Source organism: Nesoenas mayeri (genome assembly GCF_963082525.1).
Source record: "Nesoenas mayeri genome assembly, chromosome: 2".
NCBI classification, from domain to species: domain Eukaryota; kingdom Metazoa; phylum Chordata; class Aves; order Columbiformes; family Columbidae; genus Nesoenas; species Nesoenas mayeri.
In genome coordinates this window covers 64,336,001-64,357,872 of record NC_137543.1, presented here as the reverse complement: position 1 = coordinate 64,357,872, position 21,872 = coordinate 64,336,001, and the positions used below count along the sequence as shown (strand labels likewise).

The 21,872-nt window shown below is 42.5% G+C and overlaps 2 protein-coding genes across 2 annotated transcripts; one reads left to right on the top strand and one right to left on the bottom strand.

Annotated features, from left to right (window-relative positions):
- Positions 1-3,334: 3,334 nt before the first annotated feature.
- SEC61B (SEC61 translocon subunit beta) lies at positions 3,335-8,846 on the bottom strand. The gene is made up of 4 exons (XM_080338677.1): positions 8,737-8,846; positions 8,546-8,643; positions 7,749-7,850; positions 3,335-3,664 (listed from the first exon to the last, which is right to left on the bottom strand). Exons 1-4 carry the CDS (start codon positions 8,737-8,739, stop codon positions 3,577-3,579), a joined length of 291 nt encoding a protein of 96 aa, XP_080194803.1. The 5' UTR covers positions 8,740-8,846; the 3' UTR covers positions 3,335-3,576.
- Positions 8,847-8,997: 151 nt separating this feature from the next.
- Positions 8,998-11,394, top strand: ALG2 (ALG2 alpha-1,3/1,6-mannosyltransferase). Its single transcript, XM_080338676.1, has 2 exons — positions 8,998-9,502; positions 10,467-11,394. Exons 1-2 carry the CDS (start codon positions 9,002-9,004, stop codon positions 11,367-11,369), a joined length of 1,404 nt encoding a protein of 467 aa, XP_080194802.1. The 5' UTR covers positions 8,998-9,001; the 3' UTR covers positions 11,370-11,394.
- The last annotated feature ends 10,478 nt before the right edge of the window (positions 11,395-21,872 follow it).

The window sequence follows — 21,872 nt, the reverse complement described above, 5'->3', positions numbered from 1 at the left end:
TGATGTGATAAAAGAAAAAATCCTTCTGCTGCAAAAGAGCTGTGTATGTATTGGACAGTAATGAATTACGCACTTGAACAACTGCCGTCCCCCTTGGTCCCTTCAAGAATGAGAAACATTGTGAGTGATTATTAGAGGCACAGCATTTGTCGTAATGTAATGGCAAAAGATGGGAGGGGTTCACACACTATACACACAAGAAAGGTTGGCCTGGAGGCAACCAGCTGGATACCAGTAAAGAACAAACCCTAAAGAGAAAAGAACAAAAAAAGAAGAAAAAAAAATAGAAAAAAAAAAGGGGGAGGAAGATGGCTTTTGTTGTAGAGCTGACCTCTACTCAGACAGCAAAAGGTAGTTCTGAAACAGCAGAACTAATGAAGCCTCCATCTCTACTGATTCACAGCTTGTGGATGATTGACTTCAGCATGCAAAAAGGTGCAAGGGCAAAGATTAAGCCCTCCAGAATAGTGTTTTCCAGCTTCTGCTCCTCTGTCAAATTGGACTGAAGTTGGCTCACATACTCAGAGCTGTTGCTAGGGAGGGAGGGAAAGCTTACGCGACACACACACTCAAGTACAACAGAACCATTTCCCTATAAAATCCCTTCTTCACCTGACAAATAATGGAGTCTGAGGTTCTATATTTTTTGGGGGGGGGGGGGGGCGGAGGGGGAAGAAAGTTAGGAATACAATATTCCAAAACTTCAGCATATCTCCTATGGATATGTAAGTTCCTCCAGATTTCCTAAACCTTTGTTATTAAGAAAAAGATCTTTGTGGACCTAGAGCCTTTTGTAGCACTTAAGTAGACCAAAAAGATATTTACAATTTCAAAGTCAGCTCAGACAAGCTTCTATTTCAATCACATATAACTAAGCATAAAAACTCCAAATCTCACTAATTTCTAGTTGCCTGATACAAAGCTCTGGAAATGACCATCCTTTCTTCTTTTCCACCTGAAACAGACTAGTTTCTGTACTACAGATTAGCTACTGTTTATCAGCATGGCCATAATTTATTCACCCAGGCCAAACAGGATTTCACATTGATGGTTGGCCAAACTTCTGGTAAATCTTTACAACCTGTATTGCTTTAGCTGTACTTCTGTGAAGCTGAAGTCTTGATGTAAAACACCAATTACAATAATCCACTACAGCTCACATACACGAAATGCTAAAAGTATGAGCATGGATTTATAACACTTTTATGATAATCATTCAAATATTCACAAATTGAAAACATACGACAGAGAAATCTGTCTTTTTATCCTGTACAAGAAACATCAAACAAAGATATGGATGTTTCAGTTAACTATGTCCAACTAAAGTATCACTTATGTCATGAATTAGAGCAGTAAGGTTTTTTAAAGCATTGGAAAGATCACACTTCCAAAATGCAAAGCCAAGAAGGGGTGGGAAGTAGTTTGTGCAGAACTAGAGACATTAGACTCTTAGTGTATGCAAAAAACAGTAATATATGCCATTCTAGAAAACAAAATATTTAATCAAGGACAGCACTGTCAAAATACTCAACATTTTTATATCCAGTTAAATTAAATGTATGCCATACAGTGGTAAGCCTTTCCCCCGTCCCTTTTCTTTTTCTGAGTTCATAGCTGACTTTGGTCTTTAGAAGCAGCAAGATACCACACAAGCAAAAATATGGAATTATTTGATGTGGAAAGGCAGCCTTTAGGGACTGGAAGTGTTTAGAAAAAAATTCTTTCCTGCTGCGTTAGACAACTGTACCATCAAGAGGAGAGTAAAGCAGAGGTTACCTACATAGATATTAATGCTATCCACTACTCCTTTCCCTTTACACTATTCTAGAGTACATCATTCTCTTTCCTTTGAGTACCACAATTTAAGTCTGCAGCACGGTCTGTCCACATGGTCAGTAGAATGACTGAGTTGGATTCGGTGTTTTCTTAGCACTTTCTTGACTTAAAATGAAAGCACTGACTGTACAGATTTTATTCTATTGCTAGGCAAAGCATTTAAATAACAGATCCTCACCTCTGCCATTTGTAGTGGTGAGCTAATCCCCCCATTTGTTCAATTTTCCCTTGCATTTTTGCTTCCCTGCCCTATGCAGACGGGTGCTTTGTGGATCCTTTTCCCTTTGATACACAATTTATTTGGCTCAGTTTCCATCCCTTTAGTGTATTCTGCTACCCCACGGCCTCTGAGTCACCAGAATACCTCGTTCTTCAACTTTAACTCCTCTGAAAATGAAACCCTCCTACCATAACATTTTGTAAGACAATGTTCAGCTTCTGCCCTGTGTCTTCTGTCTTCTCCTGTACATTTACACTAGGTATCACGGCACAACATTTCAAAGCAGTTATATCCTTACAGCCCAGAGTCTATAATCATTCTTGGTTTTTGTTCTGAACAGTTTCTTCTTTTCAGAAGTAATGGTACTTTGAGAATTGCTTTAAAGGAAGGTGGGGGCTAAGACAGGCTGCTTCTACAACATCAGCAGTCAACAGTTGTATCAAGACTGCATAACCAAGAATATTGTTTTCCTATTACAAGCTGATATTCAAAGAGGAATCATCACATGAACAACAGGCTGAAACAACTCTATTCAGCTGTATGGAAAGGACTGATTCGGTTATCTGAACCAAGACCGTATTAGCAGTGAAAAACAACTAAAACTTCAATGTACCAACACATATGCACCTTTAAAAACAGAAGGAAGGGCTGCCTGACTGTTCAAAATGAAAATAAAGACCAACATCCAGAAGGAAACTGGAGTGATTACCTGAAGAGCCACTTAGCTTTACATGCTGTTTGCATGTCCTCTTATTTAAAATACCGCCACTGCTCTTCCGGTCCTGCCATCGCACTTTCCTCCCCAAGCCTCCTTGAAAGTGTCTTGAGCTGCAGAACGTATGTGTCTTCAACAGCCATGCAATTATTCTTTTTGAAATCAGTTAGGTACAAGTTCACATTGTTCCTCAAGTGCAGTTTTAGAAAAAAGCATACTTACATACTTCTATGTATAATGAGCACTGAGTAAAGTTTAACTTGCCTTTAGGAAATACATAAATACAGCTATTCTTCTGCAGTTAACACAACATGACCAGCTCAGGTAATGTACCTCCGTTGTATTTCAATAAATATGTTTGTTACCTTTGCACTTGATTTTGCCTCTCCCATTCACAGAAAAAAGATCTTCCAGCATAAAAATGTATAGCAATGTAGACTATAGAAGGACTTAGTTTGAACTATCAAATGGCATTTACTCGGAAATATGGTTATATATGAAAACCACAAGTATAGTGTTTTAGTTGTCGTATGTTGGAATAGAAGGAAAAAATACATGTAAAACTATTTCCATATACAATTTTTATTGCAATACCTGTATTTTAAGTGTACAGATGCAAATATAAAATGACTCATGACAGATTTTAAAGCTGCCCAAATAGCAAACTGAGAAATTAATTCAGTATTAGAGCCAAAGTTGACAGGACTTCAACAGGTGATAGGAAGCTTCCCAGTCTCTCTCCAAGAACAACCAGGATCCACCATATTTTTGGTCCAAGATGTATGCTTTAGGTTGGCAGTTGAGTCTATGAACGAGTGTATTTACCCCAAATGTGCAGCATAAACACAGAAGCAATAAAAAGAAGACTCATGACCAAAACTGGAACAGGCCCACTAAAAATAAAGAAAAAAAAATGAATTAACATAAAAAAGCCTCATTGGTCCAAAAGCCAGTCATTATCAGCCAAGTGAACTCATCAGTTTGTAAGCAACTGTATGAGACAACCCTTGTTCCATTCTCATAGAAATACCTTCAAGTACACAGAACCGAGACAGCCATCTCTGTCAAAAACTGCTGCTACTCCTGTATTTTTAAAGATACAGTTTCACACACTGTAAATGTTACATAACTATAAATCACAATATAACAACAACAAAAAACCCCACACTTATTTGGAAAGTAATTAATGGTTCGCTATTACTCATAATTGTGAAAACAATCTCCAGAAAACTAGAATTGGTATTTACTACTGGGATAGCCACCTGAGCAGAGATGTAGTCAGATACAAAAAACAACAGAGTCCTCTAGCGGCTAGTAAAATTTTGGCATAAAATTCACATTAGCTATGTTTTTTCAGAGTTTTTACTTAATTTGAAAACAATGGCAGCAGTAGGTGACAGACGGGAACTTCTGTTTTCTTGAAAAAGATACACAGAATGTCAAAGTTAACTCCATCATTAAATCATTACCCAAAATGTATAAATTAACAAATTTCTCAACTTTTTTTTTCTTTCCCACTCTTATACATTCTTTAGAAATTACATAGTGACGTTTTTATGAAACAGTTTAACCTTAGGGTGCATGTTGAAAGACAAAATCAGCTGTTTCCTGTTGTTTGGAGACACAACAATTACACGCACTATTACACAATTACACGCACTCAACAACGCTTCATACCACCCACTTCATATGATCGGATTTCTGATTTTCAATCTGCTACTGGGAGGAACACCATGAATTCTATTATCCAGCCTGGATTACCCTCCAGGTTACTGTTTATAAGTAGGTAAATGTTACTTGAATACCAAGTAAAAAAGAAACTAAAAATGGATTGAAAGAATTTACTAACATACTTTTCTATGAGATCATGGTCCATGTTCTTCAAATGTTCATAACTGTAATCTTACATTGAGTTTTAAAACTCTATTATTATCTACCATATTTAGGACTTTTTTGGGTACAAAGAACCCTCAGCACAAACATAAAGCATTTGGCAAATAAACCAAAGACAAAACATGCTAAATGAAAAAAGTCCACACACACAGTGACTACATAAGCAACCTCTGCCAAGAGGTGTCTTTCACTAAACAAACAAATGCACTTCTCAATCCCCAGTGCTTTATACATGCTTGAAGTTTATGTCACTCATAATATAAATTGTAATGATATGAGGTGCACAAAGTCCTTACAGTGTATCTGAATTACTATTTAATTAGTTTGAGCCTTTAGTAGTATTATAGTAATATATAAGCTACTCTTTGCCAAAGGCACACAGGAATAGAGAAGCACCACTAACCACAACAGAGCAACATGGAAATGAACAGGTGGAATTATTTGCGTGTTTGGTGGGGTGTTTTTTAAACATGCAGATGACATTGATCCCCCTACAGAATAATCAGCTTTCCAATACTGACATAAGTATCTCATTTCATCCACTTCCAAAGACAACCTGCTGAAACCCTGCAATCCTCCTCCATACACCTGACACTTCTCAGCCCACCACACAGTTTAAACAAGTGAATAAAAAACCCTATTCAGGCACCACTAATATTTGGTATTGTGCATTCTCAGAATGTGTTTCATAAAGCTGCATATTATACCACAAGCCAAATTTGATTCTCTGTCATGGCTCCAGAAGAAACATCACCCATAGCTCCTTGAGCAAGAAAGCTCAAGACAAGACACAGGAACCACAGGTACCACGTGCCACAGAAAGAGCGGTAAGTTTGTGTTCAGTCCTCTTTTCAAAGTACATTATATTAGATCCGAGTTTTAAATAGAAAAATACCATATCCCACTCTCAACCAGATCCCCCAGAGCTCCCTTTGGCTAATATTGTTTTTAAAGACACATATATCTTGTAGCCTCCTGTACTGCACATAAATGTACTTTCCTGAGGTAAACCAAACTTGCTTATTCAACATATTTATTATTTCTTATGTTGAATACAGATACTAAATACTTGAAGGAGAGGTACAATTATGCATAATATAAAACTTTTGATCTAGAGTGGAATTCTCCTGATCACAGCTAGCACGAAATAACCTGTTCTCAGGTGTTTTTATGTATTGTTTCATAGTTATTTTGAAAGCTCATATCTTAAACAACATGAGAAAACACAAAAAACAATCCCCACCACAGTGCTAAGCTTTTACCTTGCTTTATGCAGCAACAATCACAACCATTTTTAGAAAAAACTTAGACTGAAACACTTTACTGAAGCAACCACAACCTCTCGATAACCCATTTTCATTTTAAAGCCTACTGAATAGGACAGAGATCATAACAGTCAGTGACTATAGAAGAAAAATACATGGAAAGCTGTAAACAAGAAAGTTGCTCCCAAGTCATGGTTCAGAAAATGTTATGTCTAGTACGCAGGTAATTTGTAAAACAAACTCACTTCTGCAGATTTGCTTCTTCCATTAAAAGTCTGACCATAAAGCTACCCACAGTAGCTTGCAAAACAAACAAACAAACCAACCAAACACATCAACAGTCCCAGCGTTTCAAAACCTTAGTATTGGGAACCTCTGTGCTGCAACATAAATAGAAGAGAAAAATCTATCTACAGACTTGTTTGGATTGAAGATTTAGATCAAGCTGCTATCCAACATCAAAACTGAAACCAAAGGATTCACAAGAAAACTTACAGAAATTGTTAAAGCTTATTTGACAGTTTGTATCACAGATCCATTTAAAAAAAAAATGTCTACATAATAGTGGAACACTTCTGTTTTTTCTCAGTTTGGTTTTATTAATATTTTAAACTGAGCTTTAGTAGACCGAACTATGCAGAAAACAGCCGCCTTGCCTATCCACATAGATTTGATCTACAATATTATTGTTACTTATTGACTTTTTCTTTTCTTTGCCTTGTCTCCTCTCTGGATGCAGACTGAAGAAAGGAAGACATGCAGCAGCAAGACACCACTACTTTGACAGTTTGCTGTACAGTTTTTGGTTTTTCATGTGTCATACACATATGAAAACAAAACTACACATGTCAACTTCAGAGAACAGATTACTTGTTGAACAATCACAAACTAGACTACCACCAGCTCCTCCTCAACCATTCCTTTTGCACAGCCAGCAGCACCTCTCTTAAAAGGTTCCAAAATAAAATACTAATGGATTTTAGAAAAAAAGGAGCAAAAGGGACTTCCCTCAGTGTCTTGAGTCAATTCAGCCCTGTAAGAACAAGAGGCCATGAAGTTCAACTCTGCAAGACGCACAAACTCCCATTCAGGGTATGACTTAGTACGCACCCATCATCTGAAATACTTTCCATCTTTGCTATGTAAGTATTAGGCTGCAGAGCTTGTTTGGGAAACAGATCTGAATTACTCAAACTGGGCAAAAGGTAAAAACTAAGGCTCTTTTTACAGGTTATGGGACACTATCAACAGATATTTGACAATAGTCTCGGCATATTCACCTTGTAAAACAGAAATATACAGAGCATCAGAACATTTATGTGCTTTGCAAACTTAGCTGAAATCATTAATCTTCAGCTTTTTTATAAAAACACCTAAGATTCTGCAAGTATATGGCATATAGGTTGCATCATGTTTTCAAGGGGGGACACAGGATCATAACATATCTAGTAATAAAAAAAAAAAAAATGAATGACGAGAACAAAAACAGGCACGTATTTGCCTAAATTCACTGTGAAAAGTAAGCTTTCCCAACCTCAATGGGACTGCTTGCAGTCTTCAGAGACTACAGAAGATAAGTCTAGGCAATCAGAAAATATAACTTGTACCTACCTTTTTAAAACCCATATAACTTTGAAAACTAACTCCCAAGGTTCACAGGTTAAATATTTAATCTCAAATCTATCTAAGCAGCCAACAACTCTGCATGTTCTCCCACACACACCAGAACACTGATCTCCAAATTCAAGGGCTGAGAGATTACATATGTAGGTGAAATATACAGCCCTCATGCTTGCCGCTGTCCATACACCCAACTTACACTTTGAGCCCTGGAGAGTCCTCAGTGTAGAATCGCCACATCCCACCAGTGCCTGTGGAAGTGGCACGGCCTGCACTTCTTGTCCCACAGCTGGCATTCTTCCTTCAGAGGACAACGGAACAAAACAAAAGACCAAAACACGTTAGCAGCCTGACAGCTTCTCACACCAAGTGCCCCAAGGGACTGTGGAAGCCAGACACCTGCACCAGCCTACACAGCAGGGCAAGCAGACAGCACAACGCTGGGCCTGGCATGGCTGAGTGGAATCACAGAATGTTAGGGATTGGAAGGGATCTCAAAAGATCATCCAGTCCAATCCCCCAGCCTGAGCAGGAACACCTAGATGAGGTTACACAGGAAGGCGTCCAGGCAGGTTTTGAATGTCTCCAGAGAAGGACACTCCAGAACCCGAATGGGCAGCCTGTTCCAGTGCTCTGGCACCCTCACTGAGAAGAAGTTTTTTCTCATATTTAAATGGAACCTTCTGTGTTCCAGTTTGTACTCATTGCCCCTTGTCTTACCATCGGTTGTCACCAAGAAGAGCCTGGCTCCATCCTCATGACACTCACCCTTTACATATTTATAAACATTAATGAGGTCACCCCCAGTCTCCTCCAAGCTGAAGAGCCCCAGCTCCCTCAGCCTTTCCGCATAAGGGAGATGCTCCACTCCCTTAATCATCTTCGTGGCTCTGCGCTGGACTCTGTCCAGCAGTTAGTTCTCTGTCCTTCTTGAACTGAGGGGAACAGCCAGGTGCGCCGAGAGGCCAGACCCGCCGCCGCCCCGTCCGCACTTACCTCTGTCGGACGGTGGAGCCCGCGGCGCGGGGAGCTACGGCCTTGCTGGGGGAGCGGCCGGAGGAGCCGACGCTCGTAGCGCTGGGGTTGGGCCCGGGCTGCGGAGAGAGGAGAGAACCGAGAGGGGGCAGTGAGAGGCGGCGGGCACAGCCAGGGGAGAGTGGCCGCCCCGGCCCGGGGCAGGTACTCACCATGACGGCGCTGGCTCGAGACCCGGCACGGCCTCACACACGTTCCCGCACCGCCGCTCCGGACACGTCGCTGTCGGCAGCAAGCCCCGCCCCGCCCCGCGCCTCCTGGGACCTCGCGGCTGCCCGGGATGATGCCTGAGCAGCGCCGGCCGCTTTTCCCTACCCCGTCCCTCAGCGGCCACTTTCCGAGCGTACTGACTCTGCGCCACGTCTCAGTCGCCTCCGCTCCTTCACCAGCGGCCGAGCCGGAGCGGCCGAGGAGGAAATGTGCGGAACGAGGCGTCGGGCAGCGCTCTCGCCGCCCAGAGGGTGGGGCGAAGCGGAAGGTCCCGGAGGGAAGCTGACGTGTCCTGCGGTGGCTGTCAGGCTGCGCATGCGCGCTGCTCTCCGGTCCGTGGCCGCGGGGCGGGCCCGTGGTTCCCCCTCAGCAGCCATGGCGGCGGAGACGGAGGCGGCTGCGGAGGGCCCGTCCGTGCTGTTCCTGCACCCGGACCTGGGGCTGGGCGGGGCGGAGCGGCTGGTGGTGGACGCGGCGCTGGCGCTGCAGGCGCGGGGCTGCCGGGTGCAGATCTGGACGGCGCACTACGATGCCGCGCGGTGCTTCGCGGAGACGCGGGGCCTGGCGGTGCGGCAGGCGGGCGGCTGGCTGCCGCGCAGCCTGTGGGGCCGCGGGCACGCCCTGTGCGCCGCCCTGCGCATGGCCTTCGTGGCGCTGTACGTCCTGCTGCTCAGCGGAGAGCACGCCGACGCCTTCGTCTGCGACCAGGTGCGGGGCCGGGCGGGTGGGGCGCGCCGCCGCGGTTTGCGGTCCCGCTGCTGCGGTGGCGGGAGGCTGGAGTTAGTCGGGAATGCTGGCGGGCTCCGGGGCAGCTGGAGGAAAGAGGAGGCGCTGGTGCGGCCTCACCTGGAGCACTTTGTGCAGTTCTGGGCATCACATTGTAAAAATGACATAAAGCTACTGGAGAGTGTCCAGAAGAGGGCTATGAAGTTGGTGAAGGGTTTGGAGGGGAAGCCGTGTGAGGAAAGGCTAAAATCACTTGGTTTGTTCAGCCTGGAGAAGACTGAGGGGAGACCTCATGGTGGCTACAGGTTCCTCACAAGGGGAGGAGGAGGGGCAGACGCTGAGCTTTTCTCTCTGGTAACTAATGACAGAACTCGAGGGAATGTCAGGAAGATGTGCCAGGGAAGGTTTAGGTTGGACATGAGGAAAAGGTTCCTCCCCCAGAGGGTGGTGGAGCACTGGAACAGGCTCCCCAGGGAGGTGTCACGGCCCCAAGCCTGACAGTGTTCAAGAAGAGACTGGACAAGGCCCTCAGACACATGGTGTGAACTGTGGGGTTGTCACATGCAGGGACAGGAGTTCGACTCCTTGACCATGTGGGTCCCTTCCAACTCGGGATATTTTATGGTTCTAAGGTGCTGCCGCTTGGGCTCCCCTCCCAGCTTTCCCCTTAGTGGGAGAAGGTGCGTGGGGAAGTCTTAGGGCTTGATGGGGCTTTAGTGGGGAAAGAGTTTTGGTGGGGAAGGGGGCATAGTGGCCTTACAGGCCAAGGTAAGAGAGGAAGCCCAGAGTCACATCTGGATGTGCTTGTGGGAGTGAGAGGGAGAAAGCACTTGGCTTGCAAAGGACTGTCTCCCAGGGCATGGCTTTGAAATTGCATATACATGCAAGGGGAATCAAAACAAATAACTTATCTCTCCTCTTGTCCTGTCTCTCCTGGCTGCACTAGGTGTCTGCTTGCATTCCTGTGCTTAGACTGGCCAGAATTCGTAAGAAGGTTTTGTTTTACTGTCACTTTCCTGATCAGCTTCTGACCAAGAGAGAATCTTTCCTGAAGCGCATTTACAGATTACCACTTGACTGGCTGGAAGAGTTCACGACTGGCATGGCAGACTGTATTGTTGTGAACAGCAAGTTCACTGCCAGTGTGTTCAAGGACACGTTTAAGTCCTTATCTCACATAAGCCCAGACGTCCTCTACCCATCACTCAACATCAGTAGCTTTGAAACAATAGTTCCTGCGGACATAGCTGACCTCATACCCAAAAAGAAAAAGTTCTTGTTTCTTTCCATTAATAGATATGAGAGAAAAAAGAATCTATCATTGGCTCTGGAAGCTTTGCATGAGCTTCGAGGAAGACTTGATTCTCATGAGTGGAATGAAGTTCACCTGGTTATGGCAGGTGGTTATGATAAACGGGTTCTGGAAAACGTGGAGCACTACGAAGAGCTGAGGAGCCTTGCAACCAAGCTTAAAGTTAACGACCACGTCACTTTTCTGAGATCGTTCTCAGATGAACAGAAAATCTCTCTTTTTAGTAACTCTGTATGTGTACTTTATACACCGAGCAATGAACATTTTGGCATTGTTCCTCTGGAGGCAATGTACATGAGATGCCCAGTTATAGCAGTTAATTCAGGTGGTCCTTTAGAATCAGTCTTGCATAACGTTACAGGATTTTTGTGTGATCCTCTGCCAACGCAATTCTCTGAGGCCATGGAAAAAATTGTGAGAGATCCTCTCTTAAAGGACACAATGGGAGCAGCTGGGAGAGACAGAGTTAGGGAAAAATTTTCTTCAGAAGCATTTGCAGAGCAGCTGTACCAATATATATGCAGATTAACACAATAAAATTGTATTCCTGTGTTATATTTTACAGCTTTGTTTCTCTCATTTGTAGAGGGGATCAGTATTCAATGTGACTGTGATGCAGAACTAGGGACATGTGAATTTCCTCATTTTGCTTCTTTTGCTGCCTTATGTCATTCAATACAAAAAATGAGCAAAAAGTGTCCCACTGTCTTATTAGAAGGGTAAAATTTTCATGCGGTAGGCTGATCCGCCATTGTCGGAGTTCTGTTGTGTACTGTGCCTTGGAAAAATGCATAATTAAATGGCAGTAACTCACAAGGACATAATTGCACATTTTCCTTTAATTCTGTATGATATAGCTAACTCAGTTTACAAAATGCAGTTTTGTACAGATAAGGACAGCTTTATTTTTTATTTGAAATCATCAGTAATGTGTAGAGTTATCTCAGCTGTGGTATGGAGAGAGTTGCACAATCCAACCAACTGCATGTTTAAAAAAATCATCAGGGATATGAATGGCATGGTTTTAAAATAAATGACCTTTTTCTGTAGTGCTGTGCTAAAATTGCATCATCTCATCACACTGGGTGTTATAGACAAGTGTACAGATGTGTGAGTAGGAGGAGGATGAGACTAGAATAAAACCAAGGACATCAGACTACCTCAGGCAAAAATGTTAGTGCTGAAATTATACGTCTATGCAGATAACTGCTCTGATTAAGGATGTAATTTTAAAAGTTTCTTCTTTGTAGAGACTTGAATGATACTCCCTTTACTTAAAATTTCATTGTATTCTAAATTATAGGAAGTACACTTTTTAAAAAGGTGCTAATCTGGAGCAGGCAATAAAGATAGGTTTTATTTGCCTCTTTCAATGTTAACTTTTTGGTATAATTTTTCTGAATAGTTTAGCTGGGGATGGATGTCCCGGGGTCCCCCCACACTTTTGTCCTACTATGGTGGCCTAACATGACAGTAATTTGTGGTTGGTTTGTTTGATTGTTTTCAAGCATAATACCTAGTTTGGGACAAGGAATATCTGATTTTTTTTTTCTACTTTTTTATGTAGTGCATCATTATTAGTTGGCTGTTCTGTTTAGTTACCAAAAACACACACAGTTGAATTTTAAGTCTGAAAATGGGCTGAGTAAATGTACAATTTCCTCATTCTTTTACATCCATTTTTAATTATGCAATTTTTTAGACTGAACTCTGCAATTTGTGTTTAAGATAACATTTCAGGCATTTTGACATTCAGCACTTCACAACCAAGAGACCAGGCTTTCTGTTGCTTGGGCTGGCAACCTAGGTCTCAGTGTAAGGCTTATTTCACAGAATCACAGAATATCTCAAGTTGGAAGGGACCCATAAGGGTCATCAAGTGTAATTCTTATTTGAAGTAAAATTAAAAAAAAAATCCACAAACAAATTCTGCCCTTCCATCAGAAAGTGGGGATACTATAATGTTTATTCATTATGGATTGGGAGCAGGTGATCTCAGGCCCCATTTCCAGCATTTCTTTTAATGTCAGAACTGGCCAGCCTGAATCGATCATCTCTCTTGACTGTTCCTGAATTTCTGGTCCTTCACCACCCCTTCATCCACTTGCAACAGATGATAGAAGTTTTCCTGAATCTTTGCATCACTTTTTCAGGACGGGTGTTGCAATGAGCAACTGAAGCACCTGGAGAGAGTGTGAAAACAGTCTGTGGTCATTGACATTGACACTTTCAAAATGTTTTTGGCCTGCGTTAGAAGGTGCAGGAGGTTGGAGCCAAGTCCCATGGCTGCTTAGTTTATGTTACATTGTCCTCTCCAGATTGCCCTGGAGATAACCTGAAGCTTTAAGTATGCATTGGTGCACACTTGTCAGCATGGCTGTGGGGTAGCTCCATCTGTGCTCAAACCTCGGCCTCCAGCCCTTTCCCAAGCCCCGATGCTGCAGACCTGGGCCTAGCCCAGTCCTCTGCAGCTCCTGTTGACTGCATTTGATGAATTGTACTTGGATTTGACCTGCCATCTCGCATTTACCTGGTGATCACTTGGACTGGCAACAGAATCTGTTGCTGTCACCAAGCTCCCCAGCTTCTGTACTGTGCTCTGGTTGGTGGGATTGCTGTCTCTGTGGTGTGGTCTTCCTCAGCTTTCAACTGACATCCCTTGTGAAGCAGCATCCCTTACTGCTTCCTGACTGGTATCACAGGCCATCTCGAGCCCTGAATTGACAATCATGGAACCTTGTCTTCAGGTTGCCCATCAGCTGCAGCTTAAACTTGAAATCCTGCAGGAAGCAATGGTCAGCATGGAGAGGCACGGCACAGCCCTTCAGGCTGCTTCAAGACCTCTTGCTCCCAATCTTGAGCAACCTGATCTAGTGAAAGGTGTCCCTACCCATGGCAGTAGGGTTTGACTAGATGATCTTTCAAGGTCCCTTCCAACCCAAACCATTCTGTGATCTTCCAGAACTATTCAGTGGAAACTGGGCAATAGTATTGGTATTTATTAGTCAGATGTGACCCATTTTTCAGCCTATCCAGGGGCTATATGTCCCAAGAGCCATTAGGTGCTCAGCAGTAATAACCTCCCAGCTCTCAGGGCAACTCTAGAGTGTATTGTGACCATGTGGAGGACAATGGCCCTGTGCTTCAAAACCCTGGTGACTTATTGATTTGGAGCAGTTTTTTGGGGCCCACAACTATGCAATGGCCAAGGCCATCTTGCTGGACCTCTGGCAGCAGAAGTATAATAGCCATGCACTAACTATACCATTCAAATCATAGAGTTGACTGTGGAAACTGAAGAAGCACTTATGGTTCTCTCCAGTCTAGGGCTGTCTGTGGCCCTCAAGATGGGATGGTTAGGACTGGCTTACCCTAAAGCTTGGGACAGAGAGAGGAAAGTCTGGCAAAAAAGGTGGGAGGAGAAGCAACTCATCCCTCAGTTGTATTCCAGGCTCTGGTGGTAGGTCAGCACCGCTGCTGGTTCTTGTGCTCCTTCAAGAATGTGCTGCCACTCCTCAGAGGCAGCTCTGATTTTCAGGTGCTGCTTGTCCCAGATGTCATAATTCCTCTCAGTGGGAGTGAGCTGCCTAGAGAAAAAGACACAATCATGGCTTCTGTTTTGGGCTAGAGGCATGTGCTTCCACAATGAAATGCCTGGACAGGACTGTGAGGGAGGCTGTGGTGAATGCCTCTTTCAGTTCCTCAGAAGCTGCATGTGCTTCTTATGCCCATAGAAAGTGAGGCCCCTTCCAAGTAGGCACTATTACAGGAACCATGATACTGGAAAACCCTGTTATGAATCATCAAAGAAGCTGACAAATTCTAAGAAACTCTGCACTCCCTGCCTTCTAAGAAGGGAATGAGTGGAAAAATTCTTTTTGAACCAGTTACAGACACTATGAGGATCTTGTGATACCATTTAGTCTCTTCTGTGCTCTGTTTTGTAAATTATGTGCTGCCTGTTTCATAACTGTGTAGGGTGGTCTTGACATCTTCATGTTCTCCAGTGCTCAACAGGCACACAGACTATGCCAGCAATGTCCCAAGTCACTTTCAGCAGTAGTGATACCATGTTGAATCCCAGAGATTTGCTCTTTTCAACAGCACAGGGTGGAGTACCTGGGGTACCTGTGGACCCAAACTGCTGGCATGTGATCCTAGGCAGGCTGAAGCCTTGAGCTGGCAGGCTCATGTGAACGGCCAGAAACCCCATACTTCCTTTTGACAAAATTATGGAGCACTGGCAGTGGGGTAGAGGGGCAGATCAACCCATGTACCAAATTGTCCTTGAGATGCTCCTTGGGAGCTGCTGATGTGGAGCATAACAAAGCCTAGATGGTTTCAACAGGCACCAAAGGAGTTGGTGGGCAGGGTGCGTCACTCTGGGTGCAGAGGTTGGAGAAGCCTACAGATCTGCCTCTGCATACTGATCCCAGCTACCTGCAGGGCTTTGGGTCCAAACAGAAACTGTGAGGTAGCCATGGGTCAAGTCATATGACACATAGCTGCAAGGAGGTTGTGGGGGCAATCCCTGGCTTAGTCTGAGGGCCAGGCTCCATAGTTCTCAGCCTGAGAAGGCTGCCAGAGAGAAGCAAGAACAAGACTCTTTCACAACAGAGAACAAGCCAGGAGCCAAGGATGGCCACAACTGAGGCTGGACAATGAGCTCACTGAGATGGTGCAGTCCCACACCTCTTGAACTGGGCAACTAGAGAAGATATGATGTCAGAAGAAGGTCCTATCAACAGTGTAGTGATCATCAGACAGGAGCAAGGTATTGTGTGAAGTCCAGGTTCAAACCAGGAAAGCTGGCCAACTCAAGGACAGGACTACAAAGAGGTACACCTGCAACACAGCTCACACAGAAGCTGAAGACCCTGGCCTGAGTGTAAATGGAGCCCTTGTGGCCATGAGCTGTGGGTATGGGTGATGGACCCAGGTAGGGCTGGTCAGGGCTAGTAAGGCCTGTTGATTTAATGATTGCTGGGCTGTTGAGAGACCCTCTCACTGCCACCAAGCTGTTTGGGTACAGTGGAGCTGTGCCCTGGCTGGTGAGGTCATTGCCCCACGTGGTGGGATGACCCTAAGGTCCTGTCTCCTGATCATGACGGAGCACTGTCACTCTTGCAGCTACCTGACAGCTGAGGGTCTTCTTGGGTCAGTCGTGGTTTCTTTGTCCTGTTCAAATGGATTTCTCCTCCACCACTTTTTCCATTTTCCCTTTGAAATTAATGGAAATGTTTGTATTCGTAACAGCCAACTACATGGACTTCCACAGTTTAACCCCCCATTGCATGAAGATTACCTTCTACAGATTCTGAGTATAGTTCCCACTTGCTTCATTTTAAGCCTCTCAATTATTTTTTTTTAGAAGAGATGATATAAACCCTACCCATCTTCTCCACACCATTCATAACTGCAGTATGGTTGCAAAGGCCTCTGTCTTTGCTACCCCTTCTCACTTTCTCCTCCTGGAGGGAAGCTCTATGCTCCCTTCCACAGAGCCCACCTTCTTGGCATGGGTTAAAGCAAGAGATATAAATATGATGGGGGGTTTTTTGTTATGTAATTAAATTGCTGTAGTTTACATTTTGACAGGGAAGACACAAATCAACTCCTTGTGTTTCTTTGTGGTTTAAGTTCAGTAATCCTTATACCTTGGGTGGATCGCAGCTTGAAGAATAACATTACATCTGTATAAACTGCCTCAGGATTTTTTTGCTATGTCCAGTATTTATCTTAATTTTCTATCTTAAACTGTTGAGTGCTACTGCTGTGCATGAAGCAAGCTCCATATGTTCTAATGGTACATATTGACTCTGAGCTGCAGCCTTTGAGATTAAAGCTGTGGTTGTCCTTAAATATTTTCGGATTATGCAGTGACTCATTGACATGTTCTCGTGAGCAACTCTTCATGTAGTCCCATACTGTCCTTTCACTACTGCTGCTGTAAGACCCACACATGAAAATTTTAGGTTTTAGGTTTACAGAACAAATAAACTTTTTTTTTTCAGAAGTGTAAGTCCTTAGTCAGTTCCTTATTTTATGCAGGTGTAACTTTGTTTCCTCTCTACTTCCTCTCCCCCTTTTTGGAAATCTGACAAAAATCTTGATTATGCAAGTAGAATGAACGATGTCCTTGACGGTGACGAGCTACCTATCAATTAAATAGAAGCAGCTTCATCATGAGAGGACAATAAGTGCCCCATATTTTACAAGTCAGCATGCTTTACAGAATATCAAATATATTTTGTTGTGCTGTCTCTAGAGCAGCACAGTACAGCAAAACAAGGCTGAGCAGTGCTGGGTTTCCAAAATGGCAGATTTTTAAAGCAGTAAGTATTTATACCTGTGTTGAACCTGTTTTAGAAATCTATACTCTTTGTGTACATATCTTTCACCCTTTCTCCTTTATTTAAATAAAAGTTTATTTAAGAGAGTTGTATTTAAATCGGATAGCAAATTTGTAGTGCAATCTGCCATCAGAAGAAATATCAAATATTACACTAGTAAAATCAAATAAATTATAATTAGACAACAAGAAAATGAAGCTTTTAATTTCTTAGCCCACCAGTATGGTGCGATGGATGAGACAACTGGAAGAAAATGGTTGCAAGGAGAAACTCATGTTCTGTCCTCTCCTTCCCATATTTGCACATCCTTCTACCTTCACTTAGAGCCCAAATATATAAAAAGAAGCCAAATAAAGAAAGAGAATAGTTGGAAAAATATGGGCAGATGACATACAAGTTTGAACAAAGATGTGAACAAAGGAAATTGAGAAGAGAGATAATTAGGCTTTAGAGTTTCTTCACCAATACTGTGGGCTGGAAAGTGGAAGCCCAGTTTTCTTTCTTCACTTTTAATACCTATAGTAAATAAGATAAGTCATGAACAAATAATGTCACATGCATAATTTTAATCATCTTTTTCAGATTGTAAAAAGCAATCAGAACAACAGCAATCTCAGGATTAAACCAGCCTGCTTTTTTTTCTTCTCCCCACCCCCTTTCATTATTATTTCATTATTTTTTACAATTTTACACAATATAAAAAATTTATAGATTTTAACATTTACATGCAGTCTATAAAAACCTCATGCTACATTATCATATTCCTAAACTTTATTCTCTTTTATTATGGCTTTATTATTCTCTCTCATGGATGAAATGGCTGATATTTTATTTTGAATTGTAATTTATTATGTAGTTAATATCACAGAGGTGTTTTTAATGAAACAATAACTGTAGAATACTGAAAAATATACTATTATGAAAGGGGTATATTCAATAGCATGAATGTTAACACAAATAGTGGAGGAGGAAATAGACGTTTTAATTATGGTTACCTTTACATGCTTTTATGGTAAAAGTAGAACATGTGACCCAAAAAGAAATAAATCAGAGATTAGTTTGTATTGATTTATGGCTGTGCAGTTCTTCAGTTCTAGTTATTTTATGCCTGAGATTAACTGAGTTGATTCCAGACTTTTGCACTGTTAGTCATATGGGAAGACCAACAAGTTTGACCTCATGAACTCTGAGACAAATCTATTAACATTGTGGTATCTTTATGACTCCAAATCCTGTGCACTGAAAGGGAAGAAAAATATAACGATTGAGAAAATGAAAATAGAAATTATTTGGAGTTGTTTTACATGGAGAAAAGGAACAAGACTTGCCAAGTTTTAAAAAGATAATCAATCACTGGGAAATTAGCTTTCAAACAACCTACACTACAACTACAGGCACATACCATATTTTAATTTAATGAACTTTCCCCCTCATGGCTATACACAATTCCTGCACTGTATAGCAATGTTTGTAAAAGACAAAATAATTGAGAATCTCTCGTCAGTTATTCCCAGGCAAAAGTAAAAAAACAAAGCATAATTCTTGGTTGTGTCTCTAAGTACTTACAAGCGTGTAAAACAAATAACACGAGCATCACACTTTGTGTGATTTATTATTTTTTAATCTTGATTGTGGCCTAGGATTAACCCTGTAAACAAACCTGCAGCTGAATGAGATGCTACATGTATTAATAAACATTAAACCTTGTAATGACTGGTTTCAGAAAGAGATCCTGACCGTCACCTCCTCTAGGTACACAAAATGACAGGGAAACTATTGAAGCATAAAACCTAGTAGGACTGTATCTCTCATTGGCAACTCTCTTCTAGCACCTGGCACATGGTACAGACCATTTGCCTCCTTCATCTTCCTTTTAAAAAGCCTTTTCTCAACAAACCAAAACCCAAGAAGACTAACATGGCAAGGGACTGCTCAGGGGGACTTAGTGACTGGAGCCTAGCAGGGCATTTGACCCTCCAACAAGGTGAAAGAGGTCCAGGCAGAGCTGCTGCAGGAGCAGCGCAGGTAATGCAGCAGATGAAGATGAAAATGCCTGATGTGCTAGTGGGGGCTCATTAGTGGTCAAGAAGAATGAAGCCATCTTTGGTCCTAATGAAGGAAACGGCACTCAGACCAGGAAGAAACCCAGGACCACCTCAGTCCCCAGCTGTCTTAGTTTCCCTCTGGTCGATCCTTTCTCTTATCTCACATCAGCTGTCCAGATCCAGACAAGACAGAGTTAGACTGTCAGGCAGTAGCAAGGGCCATTTGGTCACTAAAGGGTGAGGGTCCAGGAGCAGCACATAATAGCAAGGTGGGCATCCCATGGTGTGTATGCAAGGTGAGCGGGGCAGGCCTGGGGGTGGCAGGATGTGTGAGTTACTGAGCACAGCTGTTGCACAGCTGTGAGCTCACCTCAACAGAAGGGAAACCACAAGCTAGCCTTTGCTCTAGGGGAACAGTTGTGTCAGCTGGGGGAATGAGCTGGCTGTGTAGCTGTTGGTCCCTGAGTTAATCAAAAGAATGCAAATATACCAGCACGGCTCAGCCCAGTGTATTGTTTAAAATACAAACAACAGGGAGAACTGTGAAGAGAGCTATGGGCTTGAGCGGATTTCAACCCACATATTCCTTCCAGGAGGCTGGGAACACCTAGCATCATGATGGTGAATATATTATAGAGATTAGTAATGGAAATCACATCTGTATTGTGAGTCAACTGCATATTAGAGTTGCGATACTCTCCTGAGTATGACTTGCGCCTGTGTTGTGGTTAAATACATCGCTGTACCACTCTGGTAGATCAAAATCCCATGCAACGTAAGACACCTTATTAAAAAAACCAAACAAACAACAACAACAATAAAACCCAAACAGTAGTAGTGTTAAACATTAGGTCCTTCATGCATGGAATATGTAAGAGACCCTGGTCAGCAAGTAGCATGTGCCCTGTGAGGAGGGGCTGAGGGAAATGAGCTTGCTAATAGCAGCCTTCCAGTTCTTGTAAGAGGTTACTGGAAAGAAGGAGCAAGGCTCTTCTCCTTCGTACCTAGTGGGATGACAAGAGACGAGGTGTTAAGGAAGTTTACACAAGGAAATATATCAAATCAAGGAAGGTTCCAATTGCATATAAGGAAAAACTTCTGGTCACCATGAGACCAGACAAGCTATGAAACTGGCTGTCCATACAGGGGAGCACAGTCTCCATCTTTGAAGATTTTCATTACCTTACTCAATAAAGTCTAAGTCTTGAGAAGCCTGATCTGATCTCACAGCTGACCTTGCTTTGAGCAAGATGTTGGACTCTGGCCACAAAACATGAGTAAAGTACCTCGGAAGTCACTACTGAGTCCAGTAGCATTCAACATCTTTGTGAACAATCTGGGCAATGGTATTAAAAGCGATATTGCCAAGTTTGCATGTGACACTAGGCTAGGAGAAGAGATATGTATGCTGGGAAGTAAAGCTGTCATACACAGAAGTCTGGACAGTCTGGAAGATTGAGCCAAGAAGAGCTGAAGATAACAAAGACAAACATAAAGCCCCACATTTGGGACAGAATAATCCCAGGTAGAAATACAGGCTTGGTTCTGACTGGTTTGGGAGGACCTCTCCAGTGAATTTTGAAAGAAAACCTAAACAGCCCCTTCCATGCCTGCTGTTCTCAGCTATCCTCACATTTATCTGTGAGGGCTATATTCTTACACTGCGAAAAGTCACAGTGATCTGCAACTGTGATCTGAAAGAGATACTAACAGGTCTATTTATTCCTGCTTGAAGAACGAGAACAAAATGTGAAGAAAGCCACTGGAAGGACCCACTGGATGTCACCATATGAATGGGAATTATTTGCTACTGCTTCCCAGGTTTCAATCTTTTTGTTAGCTGTAGTTGTAGCAAACCCAGTGTTATGCTTCTGTGTGAAAATTGTGCTTGTGCACATACCTAGCAACAAAAAAGAAACACTAAATAGAAAAACACAAAATATTTTTTCTGGTTCTGTTGATTATGCTGCTTTCTCCACTAGTTTAACATTAGCGCTAGGCTGCATGTTCTACATGCAGGGTAAAACTAGAAACACAGTTACATTGTGGAAATTCCTTTCCTTATTGTAAAATAACACTAAAAGTCAAAAAGAGCTTAAAAAAAAGATTAGGCAAATAGGTTGATTTTAAAAGTGATGATCCAAATATAGTCATTGTTTAGAAAGTCGATCAATAACTGGTCATTAGGAGCAGGAGGCTAGTTTAGATAACACACAAGTAGTACTAGACAGAAGAACCTGCTTTCGGATGTTGCTGAAAACAGAATATAAATCAAATCTGATCTTTGATCCGTATTTATACCTCTTCTGTTCTCAGGCAGAACCTCTCTATCCATAAGTATCCCAAACCATTGGAAGACTGGATGAAGAAGGCAGACAAAGAGCACACACACAGGGCTTAAAGGACATGAAAACAGACAACTGCTTTCCTGAAATGGTTCCTGTCCCAGGAAAAATCTGTGTATCATCATAAACACAAACACACCAAGAGAATTCTGCTGAGAGGAGACGTTTAATTCATCCAGTGCTAGAGTTTACTTTAATAATACTTAAAGGAGAGGGTGCTTTATCGCCTATTCCAGCAATATCTTATTTTCCGCATAGAAGTATTCTTCCAACACTTCAGCATGAATTCAAAACAAT